The sequence below is a fragment of the Hylaeus volcanicus genome, chromosome 4 (genome assembly GCF_026283585.1).
Source record: "Hylaeus volcanicus isolate JK05 chromosome 4, UHH_iyHylVolc1.0_haploid, whole genome shotgun sequence".
NCBI lineage: Eukaryota > Metazoa > Arthropoda > Insecta > Hymenoptera > Colletidae > Hylaeus > Hylaeus volcanicus.
This window is the reverse complement of record NC_071979.1, coordinates 1,146,294-1,159,182: the sequence shown is the minus strand read 5'-3', so window position 1 is coordinate 1,159,182 and position 12,889 is coordinate 1,146,294. Positions and strand designations below refer to the sequence as shown.

The window sequence follows — 12,889 nt, the reverse complement described above, 5'->3', positions numbered from 1 at the left end:
TAAGGAAAAAGTTGTTTCAAATCACCTCCCGAACCACCCCTTTCAAGGTATTAAAACATTTTTGAGACACCCTGTAGACATGTAATATAATTAGTATGGTTCAGTGAAGAACATAAAAAAATACCTTACACAATAGCGTCCTCTATAACTCCCTAAGGGGCACTCCTAATCATCGTACTTACATATTACTTCTATGAAATTTATTCCTTATGATATTTTTTGATATTATTCTAATTTAAAAAAACGGAAATGAATTTTCATCCAGAAGGATATAATTGTACTCGGTCAGGTTTTTTCAGATGAAGACAAAATATTTACGTAACTAGGGTTTATTACTAAGGATTCTAATGTAATGTTTCCAATAATTATTCTATGAATTTAGTGGCAAAACCTGTGTGATAAAGCAATGTTCTTCATTCACGTCTATGTGTTGTGAGATTGTAGTTGTCAAACATTTGTCAGGAATGGTCAGGAATATGGCGAAATTACAACACACAATTTGGGGTCTCTCTTCTAATTTTGTGGCAAACCGATATTTTTCACGTTTGTTAATGTAAGTGAATATCAATTTTAACATTTCGTTTAGTTTGTTTCACGTGTATCTACGAAAACTTAATTAAATATTAAAATGTCACAATAAATAACCTATTATTTATTGCACAATGTATATGATCGATAACTAAATATATATTTATAATATATGTTTAAATAGTTTATATCATGTACTATTAATGAATCAATAAGACAACTTTGGTTTATAGTTCTCCATGGTACAATGTATCTACAGTTTCGTCGTTAAATAAACTGTCAACAGAAGCTGCAGTGAAGCCTGAAAATTGCATCATTATTACTGATAGCTGTGTTAAACGTTTAAAGGAAATAACTGATGATAATGCTTATTTAAGAGTAACAGTGGAAGGTGGAGGTTGTTCGGGTTTTCAATATAAATTCGATTTGGATACAAACATAAGTGAAGACGATAAGTAAGGTTACATGAAAAGATAATTATAATATTTATAGAGCTATATTTATCTTACAAGAATTTATTAAGTGCAGTATTATGTTGCAGAGTGTTTCAAAAGGATGGTGCCAAAGTGGTTATAGATTCGACATCTTTAGAATATATTAAAGGAGCATCGATAGAATATCACACCGAATTAATACGGTCCGCATTTAGAATAACAAATAATCCTTTAGCCGAACAAGGTTGTAGTTGTGGAGCCAGTTTTTCAATTAAAATGTAATTGTTTCTTTGCTTATAGTATATCTAAATTTAAAACAGAGATTTTATTTGCATTGTGTTTATTATTTTATCGGTGAAATAACAGTTAATCTTTTCTTAATACTTTTAAGGAAACATACAAGAAAGCATACTTTTTGTTTCGTTTGATCACAAATTGTTACGCATTGAATACTTAGAAATATTTATTATTTATATGCTTATATATTTTAATATATTTTATAATAATTAAAATATAAACAAAAGCTTTAATTTAAAGTTTTGAGGAACAAATTGTTCAATTGACATTGTAATGAACTGACTGTGAATATGTGTAAATGATAATACCGTGTATTTTATGATTCTACATAAAATGTAATTTTATGTATTATAAACGTTCAGGTAATGAACGTTAATAATAATTCTTATTTTAATTTCATAAATAATATTATACTAATTTCAGAAATCCTTTAGTACATTAGTAAGAATATGATCAACAATTGTAATTAGTGTTCGTTAGGTCTAACCATATGTACATGAAATTAAAGTTACCAATAGTTCTGATTAATTAATGTTGCTCGTGGAATGTTATCAATTGCTAACTTGTAATTTAACCTATATCACTTCTGTTTTCCCTTTTTATTATTCTGAAAATTATTAAATTATGTACAAAGTACTCGAAACATTAACGTTTGCATTTTTTAACGAATATCGATTACCTTTACAAGTTCAAACTTCAAGTGTTGTATTTCTTCCGTTTGAGAAATTAGTTTCTCATTCATGTTTGCGAGATGTTCACTCATAGTAATAAGTTGCGTTTTATAATTTTCTTGTATCTCTTTATCCCTTTCCGAAGTATTCCAATTTGCTTCTGTGAGTGCAGACTCGCATTTTTTCCTCTTTGATTCGCTTGCATCTAAATGAACTTGCATAACTTCGCTCTGAAAAAATTGTTTAAAATCGTGTATTTAATTAACCGAAGAATAATATGGTTTTTGCGAAGAAAGGTAATTAAAATTAATTTAATTACGTTAGCAGCCATAGCCAAATTTTTAGCATGATAAATATGTTTTTCCATTATTAACTTATCGATCTCCTGTAGGAAATAATCTCTTATTTTTGCTTCCCGGGCTTCGATTTCCTCTGGTATCGCGAAAGGTACTGTTAATCTTCCAATCTGTTATTTATATTTATATTATTAGATTAGACTAAACAAAAATTTCTATAAAAATGTTAAAGTAAATATTACCATATGATCTATCTTTGTTAGTTGCAATGGCTCATTTTCAATCTGCACGCTATTTAAACAATCTTTTTGTTCTACTTCGTCACATTTTATTTTAAGTATGTGGTACTGCGCTTTCCAGTAATTCATTTCTTTTTCTATGTCGCACAATTTTGAAAATTCAAACTCATTGGTTTCCTCTTGTGTTTTATGAGGTTTACCTTCGCCGATAGATTTTGATGATCTACGTGAAGCCAACGGCGACGAAAATGGAGACAATTCAGTTTGACGATGATTAGAGAGTCCTAGTCTAGTATCAAAATCATATCCTTCTCGTTTACCTTCGTTACTAGACCATGAAACAGTTTCTTCTTGCTTTTGTTTTTCATTTAATTTCTTTTGCAAATCGTTTCTTTCTCTTTCTAGTTTTTCTATTGTACTTTGATATTGACATTCTAATTCAACTTTAGATTTTTCACAATGGTCTAATTTATACTGTAGCTCTTGAATCCTATTATTTAAACTTTCTATTTCGCTATCTTTGTCGCTGATTTGCGATAATAATTGAGCATTCTCAACTATTTTTTTTTTAAACTCTTCATCTAGAATATGATTTGGATGTACTGGTATTTGACTATTACTTTCTAATAATTTACTTTTTCCCTTTTTCGATTTGATTTGCGTTTTGTCAAGTTCCTCTTGTAATACAGTTATACGTTTAGTCAATTGTTGATTTCGAAATGACAAACTGTCTAATTCTTGTTCAGCTTTTCGAAGTTCTACTTCCTTCTCTTTCAATTGTTCGCGAATATCTGCATTACGTTTCTGTTCTTCAATCACAGCATTTTTTAGAACATTTGCTTGAGCACGGATCTACGGTAGAAATTTTCTGATAAGATTACCACCTAATTATTGACTAATATTACAACATTGTATAGATATTATATAAGATAGAAGTAAATAATATTAAAACAAAAAATATTAATTGTTTGTTTTATTTATAAAGAGTAAACATTTTCTCCTTACTTTAGAATATTCCGTAACAATCTTATGGTATTTGGTCTGTAGTTGTCCATGGACATCCTCCATAATGTCCTCGACTTTTCTCTTTTAACGTGTTGTCACGACCTTGGATGACAAAAAATTAAAAATTGTTCATTTTTATATTTGCTACAGCACAGTGTTCTTTGACAGGAAATGCCTACATATACACAGTAAGTAGCACCTCGTACATAAATGTCAAACGTCAACGAGGAATCACCGAAAACCTGTAGCAAATCACATTACAGAAAAAAACAGCTATACATTAAATTCCAAGCGGAATCTGGTAGATGAAAAGTATGTATAAACAAAACGCCCCCAATATGATATACTTTTACGTGAAATTCTATATTCAATGCACCTGTCATCAATTGCCAGATATCTCACTGAAGAGAAGTTGGTTGTTAGTCGATTTACAAATCGAATATAAAATTTTGTCGATATTTAATCAAATGCTAATCAAATTTTTAAAATATACGTCATTTCGACGATATCCTATAGATAATATGTATTTAGTTGTCAAATGAGCATTTCATTAAAAAACATTCCATTTTATTTTGATTCTGGTAACTTTAAAGTATCACCAGCACCACAGATCAATTTTACAGAGGTGAAACTCTCTTTGGAACCTTCGATGTTCGTGTCCTCGTATTTTCAGATTAGGGCCGGCTCTAAACAAATTAAACCAATGGCTCCCAATCAGTTGAGGCTTCGTGAGCCTAGATCGTGCAAAAATCGAAGGTCAAAATATATACCTGTATATAACCTCCAAGAACAATGAATAGATTCGAATATATGGACTCTCGAATGTTTCCAAATGAAACGTTCATAAGACGCGACATGGGAGTGTGTTTATACGATGGTGACACTAAGGTACACGGATTAATTAATTAAGTAATTAAGTAATTAATTATACTATTTGAATAGAAATAAAGATAACCTCTAATTTGGTGACAGACAAACTTCGAAGATGGTGAATTAATTCTTACAAGCCATAGAATTCTTTGGGCAAGACCTGGTGATATACAACGTTGTAATCCATGCCTTTCGTTAGCCCTTTACCACGTTGTTTCCTTCAAAGAAGATCAATTAAGTCCATTTTCCTTTGGGCGTACCACAAAAGTTGTTATACATCTCTCCGAAGCTGTAACTGGTATGGTTTGGTTGCACAGAAATTATGTTTACAAGTAGAACCAATGAAATTCTTCAGTTTCATACAATATTTTGTCTTTATAGGTAAAATGCCTGGTCCGTTGGATAATAGCATATATAATTACATCAAATTATTTTTTAAAGATGGCGTAGACCGATACTTTATTAAGCATTTATCTTTTACTTTTATAAGACGGACTTGGGAAATAGCACCCATCATGCCTGTAGATCAGTCTAATTCTAATATGCAAAATAGCAGTGGCGTTCCCAAACCACCTCAACGAATAAAACCACGGACTGGTATCATAGGCATAGAAAGAAGCCTCCAGGAGCAACAAAAAGTAACGGACGACAGTATATCGATGGCATTTCAAGATCTCAGGAAACTTATGGAAATGGCCAAAGACATGGTTTCTATTTCGAAAACCATCTCAGCAAAAATACGGGTGACTCTCAACAGCTACTTTGTAAAATTGACATTCATAATGAAAGACAATTGCAGGAGAGACATGGAGACATCACGGAGGATGAAACGGTCAGATTTAAATCCTACTTAATGAGCCTTGGTATCGATGACCCCGTAACAAGAGATGCATACAAAAGCAGTAATGAATACTTCAAGCAATTGGCAAAACAACTGGCAGATATTTTAGAAGAACCGATTAAAGTTAATATACTATATAATTAGTAACAAATTGAGAATTGTAAAATACTCAGGTAAACTCCATTTTGTAGGAAGTTGGGGGAATGATGACATTAACAGATGTTTATTGTCGTGTAAATAGAGCTAGAGGCTTGGAGCTTCTATCACCGGAAGACTTATTGAATGCCAGTAGGCAATTAGCGCCTTTAAATTTACCTATAGTATTGAGAACTTTCGATAGTGGGGTTATGGTTCTCCAAATTCGATCTCACAATGACAATGCCATTGTTGAAATGATATCCGAACTGGTAAGCATTTAATTTAAAGAATTGTTAAATACAATTTAATTTTTTTCTTTCTTATAGTTACATGAAAGAGGATCTCTAACAGCAGAAGAACTTGCACAATCTGAAGGTATATCTGTCCTTCTGGCACGTGAAAGATTACTAGTCACAGAAAAAAATGGTAAAGCATGTAGGGATGATACAATCGAAGCATTAAGATTCTATCCCAATTTATTTTTTGAAAGAGAGGATTAATGTCAGATTATCGATTCCTCTTTAAGTATGAAGACATACTATGTTTAAAGCGGATAGTAAACGCCCTTTATATAAAACTCGTTATTAAAAACTTTATATATTTTTTGTGCCTTTACATAGTATACACATAAAATAAATCAAAGCTAAATATTAAATATCTAACAAAATACAAACACCACATCGATTCAAGGAAACAAAAAAATATCTTCACTCTTATTTTCAAATTAATATCTATTCTAATAATTATTATTTTCAATAATTAGAAGAAAAAACAAAACTGTGCATTATAAGTACAGGTAGAAATTGCTTTTCGCCGATGGCTAAATTAAGATAAAACTATCTAGTTGTAATTGTTAAATATTCCATATAAACATCTGTATATGAATAAATAATTATTAATATGTAAGCATTTGTAAATAAATATTTTACACGATATATATATTGATAATTCATTTACAATGATACGAATCACAAGACTCATATTTGAAAATAGGACTCTCGCTCTGGACTTGAACGGTGTTACCACGTTTCTCAGCACGGCTAGTACTAGAGTTAGCTGTCATACTACATGCGTTAGTGTTTAAGATATTCCGTGTTGTGGCGCTACATGTAATAAAGCTAAGTTCACATGATAGTGTAACAGTAGCGACATGACAGTGCTGCCACGCGCGTAATTGTAACTAGGTTAGTTATTTTTAAGTTTTTAGGTTAAGTAGTTGGTGAGCCTAGTTTCATAAGACACGTGCCCTAGAGAAAACAAAAAAGTCCAATTTAGACTGCGAACAACTGCGAACGCGCCTCGTGCAGTGGAGACGTGGTCAGACGCAATTGTTGTAATAAAAGATTTAAATCCAGATTAAATTTGTGTGCCATATGTAAGTACATGCTTTAAACATTGCCAGAGTTGTTTATTATTTTTAGTTAAATATTTACTCAATATATTTACAGCTATGCTTAGATCAGGCCAGGTGCACAGAATCACGTACATCAAACATCCGATTTCGGTAAGGAGCCTCACATTTCTCATTAGAATTCAATGCAGTGTAATTTAATTTATTTTCAAGGGACGCACTAACTGCCTTACAATCTAACATATTAAATTTCTCTAAGATTGTTTTAATATATGCGCTTTGATCCATACATATTTCATTCCCTTTTCTTTCAATTCTAATGCTTAAATAAAGTCTTATATCTTTTAACTCTTTCATAAAATACAATATATATGTTTCAAGATACATCTCCATTATCTAACATGTAGATGCATCTTTCAACAGAAGAATTTTTTAAATTCTTTTCTTTGGGGCTTGTTCAAAGACCTCAAACCAGCATCTTGCTGAATGTTTGAGTCTATATAATGCTTTATATAATCTACATACTTCATTACTGGTACTTTTAATTCCTTCAGGAACTCTCATGTAAACTTCTTCTTTTAACGTACCATTTAGAAAGGCTGTCTTTACATCTATATAATGTATTAATACATCAAACTGATCTGCAAATGCCAGAATAAATCAAAAACTTGAAATTCTTGCAACAGATGCAAATGTTTCATTATAGTATATTGAATACTCTTGATTGAAGCCTCGTGCAACAAGACGAGTTTTATATTTGAATAGGTTTACATATCCATAATTTTTGAGAGCGAATACCCACTTATAATCAACTATATTTTTATTATCAGACTTTGACACCACAGTCTTTGTATTGTTAATCAAAATAGAATCCATTTCATCTTTAATAGTCTGTTGCCATTCAATTTTATCATCCTTATTTTCAATCTCATGATATGACGTAGGGATTTTGCAAACTATGGATTGAGCAGACAAAAGATAATCATCTGGCATTTCACTTTCATCATAATGAATAGATAGATGATGTTTGATCCTCTCACTCCTCCTTAATTCAGGAAACATTAGTTTTTTTCCATTATTATTATTATTATTAGTCAATTCATTGTGTTCATCTGTTTCTGTCACAGATTTATTAAGTTTAGGACATGATTCTGCATTTTTATTAGTTTCAATCACCTTTGATGCAGTTGTATTTAATTTATTACAATTAGATTTTTGAGAGCTTACTGATTTAGGTGTATCAGTTTCAGATTGTACCATTATTGGTCTTGAAACTAAAAAATTAGTTTCATCTGTTATTACATCTCTCACCATGTCAAACTTACCAGTTTCAACATTCCACACCTTGTAACCATTTGTTCCATATCCAACTAGTATGCCTTTCCAAGGTTTATCTTCTAATTTCAACCCAGATAGCACCGGACGTCCCATGGACGTCTGCCCTACACGTCCTACGAACGTATATGGGACCTAAATTTTGTACATCCCAGGGATGTCCGTTCTGAATTTTCTAGATTTAGAAAAAAATACTTTTTTTAAAACATAAAATAAATATTCATTATTCAAGTCATTATTTAATATTCGCAACAGAATATATGTTTGCACATGTGAAACAAAATGTTTATTCAATATTAGGAATACAATATTTTGTACATATGAGATGTGATATGTACGTAATATTTGGAACTATTCAGAATTACTTAGTAAATTAATTCTTCTAACTTTTCAAAAAAAAAGTTCGAGTCATTTAGACCAATTTCAAAAGAAGGAATTGTGTTTTAAAAGGTGTCCGAATATTAATGCGAGTCACTGTATAAGCCTAAAATATAGCTCACTTCATCAAAAGCATTCATGGGTAAGTGAGGAAGCAGGTTGCGTTTGTAGTCGGAAATCGTGAGTTCTCGAATCCCGCCGGAGGTTAATAAAAATTGAAAGACGTGATCGTCGTTTTCATGGAATCCAGTCACAAGAAATAAATGCAGTGAACGAAAAATCTACCAACAAATGAAAAAAAAATACAAAATTTAAATTTATTTTTTGTTTAAATCTCAATTTTCAAAATTTATTCAACATTGTACAAATATTCAATACAATTCCATAGGACGTCCCGAACGTCCAGTACCGGACGTCCAATGGACGTATATAAGACGTCCCTATGCTATCTGGGAATTCTCTGGTTTTATTATGGACATAAACAGTTGATCCGAAAACTCTTAAATATTTCAATTGAGGCTTTTATTGTGCCACATTGTAATTGGTGTTTTCACTTTTTTCAAAGCTTTTGTTGGAGTTAAATGAATTAAATATGCAGCCGTCAGAATGGCTTCCCCCCCAGAATACTTTTTCTAAAACAGCTCCAGCTATCATAGTCCAAACTCTTTCTGTTATCATCCTCACCATACGTTTGGACACACCATTAAGTTGTGGAATTGTTAAAAGTAGTAGCTTATACCTTAATTAACACAATAATCTTTTATTTCATTAGACAAATACTCTCTGCCATTATCACAGTATAAATTTACCAATTGTAAATTAAAATGAGCTTCACTTTTTGCGACATAGTCTCAAAAAACACTGAATACATCCGATTTTCGAGCAACTAAATGTGCTACACAACAATGGGTGTATTCATCAACAAAGAGTACGAAGTAATTTTTGTCGTTAATTGTAATAGGAGTGATTGGACCACAAACATCTCTATGAACTATAAATAATGGTCATCGTTACGTGACTTTTATTCTTAGCTTTTCCAAATGGTAGTCGCTCTTGTTTCTCATTAATACAAGCTTCACATACATTATCGTTTGCATCTACTTTTTCTATTTGTTTTATATCTGTAAACATTTCTTAATTTTTCAATTCTAGACATTTATTTTTACCAATATGCCTTAATCGCTGATGCCATAACCCAGCCAGCGTGGAATGTTGCAGCAATATTACATTGCAATATTCAATCTTGCAGGGAATATTGCTGTGTCTGCCTCTTTGCAACTTGCAGGAATATTGCAGGGATATTGTGAATATTACATATTAATGTTTATTTTTTTATTTTATTTTTTGGTTTAGTATTTTATTAATACATTTGTTGTTGTTTTTTCATTCATTTCAATTATAATCCAATATAACACAATACGAAAAATAATACTGATGACATTAAATATTACCAATTCATTTTTATACATTATAATAATTAGGATGAATTCCACTGTATGCACTTCTTGATTTTGTTACGAGCCAGGGCGATAGCGACGCGCGTGTGAGCCCTGTGAATGGGTTGAATTCAAGAATCGAAGAAGATACGATTAGTCCTGTTTATTTCAATGGATCCAAAGATTGAGGATGGAGTAGAAATCGCAGACGACTCTAACGCGAAACCAGATAGCTGCTGGGAATTTGTATCTCCCAATTAAGGGTAATCGTAGGATCGGTGTCTCCCAGTAAAGGGTAACCGTTGGGAAGGTTAGGTAAAGAATAAGAAAGGAAAGATTGGTATCTCCCAATTAAGGGTAACCGTAGGATCAGTATCTCCCGGTAAAGGGTAACCGTTGAGAAGGTTAGGTAAGGATTGAATCGTATCGTTGGAATATAATACGCGTCGTGGATAAAGCCTCGCAACTATTAATTTTAAACAAATAATAACTCGAGCGGTAAAGTTATTATGTTGTGGGGTCGTTACACAGGTTAGGATTGCTTATTCCAATGGTGAAGATTTAATAATGATTTAACAGACCTTTTAAGGATTACAAATGATTATATATTCAAAACTGAATAATTCTAATAATACAATTTTACAGTGTCGTGTTGTCGCGGTTAGTGTATGAATTTAATTACCTAATTGTTGCATGGTGTTAACGCACTGGCGATGCGGGGGTCGAGAATGCTTCTATGCCGTAATAGATTTTGTACCGTCCTCGCGGATCTATATGGTTAATGTTAATCGAAAGGGATCTGAAGCTCGATCTCACTGAAGCGCAACTCTGAAGACGATCGACGTGACTTTACCAAGTAACTCTTTCGTACTAATCCCGCGAGTAACGAAAATCATGGGTTTATATACCCCTAGATATTGGTGGGGATACGTCAGTGATTCCCATATATGGAAATTTGGCGGTTGAGATTTTCGTTACTCAGAGGTGAGCATCTGTGGGGCTTTAGGGAAAGTTTAGATAAAGGGTTACCCACGCAACGCGAGTTAAAAGATGATTCTGAGAAAAGTATGGTACAACTGCAGGGTGCACTTCGGTAAGACCAGACTCCACATTTCAAGGGGTAGATAAAATAAATGAACGCGAGCTTCGAAAAGAACGGGTGCGCATACGTAACACTATACAAAAACTCAATCAGTAAAAAAATCATACTTCAGTAATAATGCATGTATGTACTTACTTTAATCTCTTTTTGGAGTACAAGCGGTATAGGACAAGCGTATCAACAATTGTTTGTAACTTTTAAACTACTGACGTACAAACGAAAGGAAAATCGGGACAAACAAGTACAAACGAAATACAATCTTCCGTAAAAAAAATAAATTTTTTAAAAGTCTGATGCCATGTTCAGATAGCTGGATTTCAGGGGAAAATGAACTATCGCAGTGGCTCTAAACATTTTAGAAAAAGACGGTTCATTGTTATTTATCGTTATTTTTTTATACGTCAAAAAAAAATATTAATATCTTATATACATACAAATATTATAGTCTTATATACATACAAATATTATAGTCTTATATACATACAAATATTATAGTCTTATATACATACAAATAGTATAGTAGATAAGAGTACATCTCATATTTAGAGTGTTTTGTTTAATTGAGTATAGCAGGCTATCTCGGAAGATGTTGTAATTATTAAAAATCTAAGGGTCAATCCAATTTTTTTAAATGAAATACTGTATTTTTTATACAAAAATATGGTAGAGTATCGAATTCTAAATAAAAAAATATTGACCTTTAATAGCCCTGAACCTAATAGGTGACGAGTAATTTCACTTTATTATTTGAAGATTTTCTTTGGAGATTCAACCATATCACAGATTTCAGGAGCTCCATGGCTGTAAACATCGCTGTCCTGTGTAAATCTGTGATGAGATTGAATTTCTGAAGAAAAACTTCAAGAAATAAAGTGAAATTACTTTAAGCGTCCATATTTTTGTATAAAATATATAGCATTCCATTTAACAAAATTAGATTGACCTTCAGATCTCCTCTATTACTTCACCCACAAGAAAACAATGTTTACTACATGATGTAGCCCGTCTTACCAAACAACTTGTGTAGGGACAGATTTTTAATAATTACAACATCTTCCGAGATAGCCTACTGTACTCACTTAAACAAACACCCTATATAGAAATAATAGTAATCACAAATCTATCATGCTATTAGAAATCATTTTTTTTTTTATTTTCATATTCGCCTAACCAATCCAGGCTAACATTAGATGGTAATGATGCTGTAGATTGTGTAGATGTAGAAATTGAGGCATTGGTGGGATATTGGAGTTGTACCGATGAGTCTTCTATATTTTTGCGGGCAGCTTGTAACGCTGCCCCCAAAACAATATTCCCCACTTCCATTTTTATTCGGATTCTCTCCTCGGGGCGCAGTTTTTTTACATGTTTTGGCATACTCCGGAAGAATAGATCATCCTCGTCCTCGACTTTCTCTACGGCAGATGAGGACTCTAAAATCTGGGCCCATAACCGCTGGTTGTTCCTCATGACACCAACCATCTTCTGGATTGAGGACGATAGACCTCGCTTCCTAGTCATAGGTCTTCCAGGATTTTCCTGTTGTAATGGATTTTCCGTTTGTAGAGAATCCATTCTAGGCGCGCTATCCTCTTCCGCCTCTATTCTTATTGACGCTTATTTGTTGCTTCGGGATGATTTTCTGTGTTGTCTACATATCCACACGTCTTCCTCGAGATGAGTGTAGGATTTAAAAACGCCATCTCATTTTCATATTTCCACTTTGGCAAATTTTTTGCTGCCTGGCCTGATTTGGTGGCTCTTCGGTGCTTCGCCTGGATGAACGCATTTCGGAGCTTACTCCAAGCCTCTTTGCAATCATTGCCTGAAACAGAAAAATTACTTTAATATTTCAGGAACTTAGTCTTTGTTTATCAATTATTTAGTTATTCTTTTATTGTCCTCTAGCGACCACAGGCAGTAAAAGGCCACTTGCTCGCCAATTGAAAAATGAAAGAAATTACATTT

The 12,889-nt window shown here is 32.5% G+C and overlaps 3 protein-coding genes across 5 annotated transcripts; 2 read left to right on the top strand and 1 right to left on the bottom strand.

Annotated features, from left to right (window-relative positions):
• Positions 1 to 161: 161 nt before the first annotated feature.
• LOC128875110 (iron-sulfur cluster assembly 2 homolog, mitochondrial) lies at positions 162 to 1,285 on the top strand. The gene is made up of 3 exons (XM_054120464.1): positions 162 to 553; positions 762 to 983; positions 1,070 to 1,285. Exons 1-3 carry the CDS (start codon positions 426 to 428, stop codon positions 1,242 to 1,244), a joined length of 525 nt encoding a protein of 174 aa, XP_053976439.1. The 5' UTR covers positions 162 to 425; the 3' UTR covers positions 1,245 to 1,285.
• A 263-nt stretch (positions 1,286 to 1,548) lies between these two features.
• On the bottom strand, positions 1,549 to 3,986 carry LOC128875108 (protein phosphatase 1 regulatory subunit 21). Of its 3 annotated transcripts, XM_054120462.1 has the most exons (7): positions 3,847 to 3,986; positions 3,650 to 3,712; positions 3,471 to 3,572; positions 2,469 to 3,317; positions 2,250 to 2,396; positions 1,939 to 2,160; positions 1,549 to 1,866 (listed from the first exon to the last, which is right to left on the bottom strand). In XM_054120462.1, the coding sequence occupies exons 3-7, from the start codon at positions 3,531 to 3,533 to the stop codon at positions 1,840 to 1,842; spliced, it is 1,308 nt and encodes a 435-aa protein (XP_053976437.1). In that variant the 5' UTR covers positions 3,534 to 3,572; positions 3,650 to 3,712; positions 3,847 to 3,986; the 3' UTR covers positions 1,549 to 1,839. The 3 variants fall into 3 exon arrangements, with proteins under 3 accessions (XP_053976437.1, XP_053976435.1, XP_053976436.1); XM_054120460.1 differs by having other exon boundaries at positions 3,471 to 3,712; XM_054120461.1 differs by lacking the exon at positions 3,847 to 3,986 and having other exon boundaries at positions 3,650 to 3,840.
• Positions 3,987 to 4,105: 119 nt separating this feature from the next.
• LOC128875109 (vacuolar protein-sorting-associated protein 36) lies at positions 4,106 to 6,155 on the top strand. The gene is made up of 6 exons (XM_054120463.1): positions 4,106 to 4,358; positions 4,443 to 4,638; positions 4,722 to 5,083; positions 5,140 to 5,304; positions 5,373 to 5,588; positions 5,646 to 6,155. The coding sequence occupies exons 1-6, from the start codon at positions 4,263 to 4,265 to the stop codon at positions 5,817 to 5,819; spliced, it is 1,209 nt and encodes a 402-aa protein (XP_053976438.1). The 5' UTR covers positions 4,106 to 4,262; the 3' UTR covers positions 5,820 to 6,155.
• The last annotated feature ends 6,734 nt before the right edge of the window (positions 6,156 to 12,889 follow it).

Bases quoted from the DNA above. Each gene is read 5' to 3' on its own strand.
- LOC128875110 (XM_054120464.1), top strand. From the start codon at position 426: ATGTGTTGTGAGATTGTAGTTGTCAAACATTTGTCAGGAATGGTCAGG. The intron at 554-761 runs GTAAGTGAATAT...TTTGGTTTATAG, and splicing joins TATTTTTCACGTTTGTTAAT to TTCTCCATGGTACAATGTAT. The intron at 984-1,069 runs GTAAGGTTACAT...ATTATGTTGCAG, and splicing joins AACATAAGTGAAGACGATAA to AGTGTTTCAAAAGGATGGTG.
- LOC128875108 (XM_054120460.1), bottom strand. From the start codon at position 3,533: ATGGAGGATGTCCATGGACAACTACAGACCAAATACCATAAGATTGTT. The intron at 3,318-3,470 runs GTAAGGAGAAAA...TTTCTACCGTAG, and splicing joins TTGTTACGGAATATTCTAAA to ATCCGTGCTCAAGCAAATGT. The intron at 2,161-2,249 runs GTAATTAAATTA...CAATTTTTTCAG, and splicing joins ATTTGGCTATGGCTGCTAAC to AGCGAAGTTATGCAAGTTCA.
- LOC128875109 (XM_054120463.1), top strand. From the start codon at position 4,263: ATGAATAGATTCGAATATATGGACTCTCGAATGTTTCCAAATGAAACG. The intron at 4,359-4,442 runs GTACACGGATTA...ATTTGGTGACAG, and splicing joins TATACGATGGTGACACTAAG to ACAAACTTCGAAGATGGTGA. The intron at 4,639-4,721 runs GTATGGTTTGGT...TTGTCTTTATAG, and splicing joins TCTCTCCGAAGCTGTAACTG to GTAAAATGCCTGGTCCGTTG.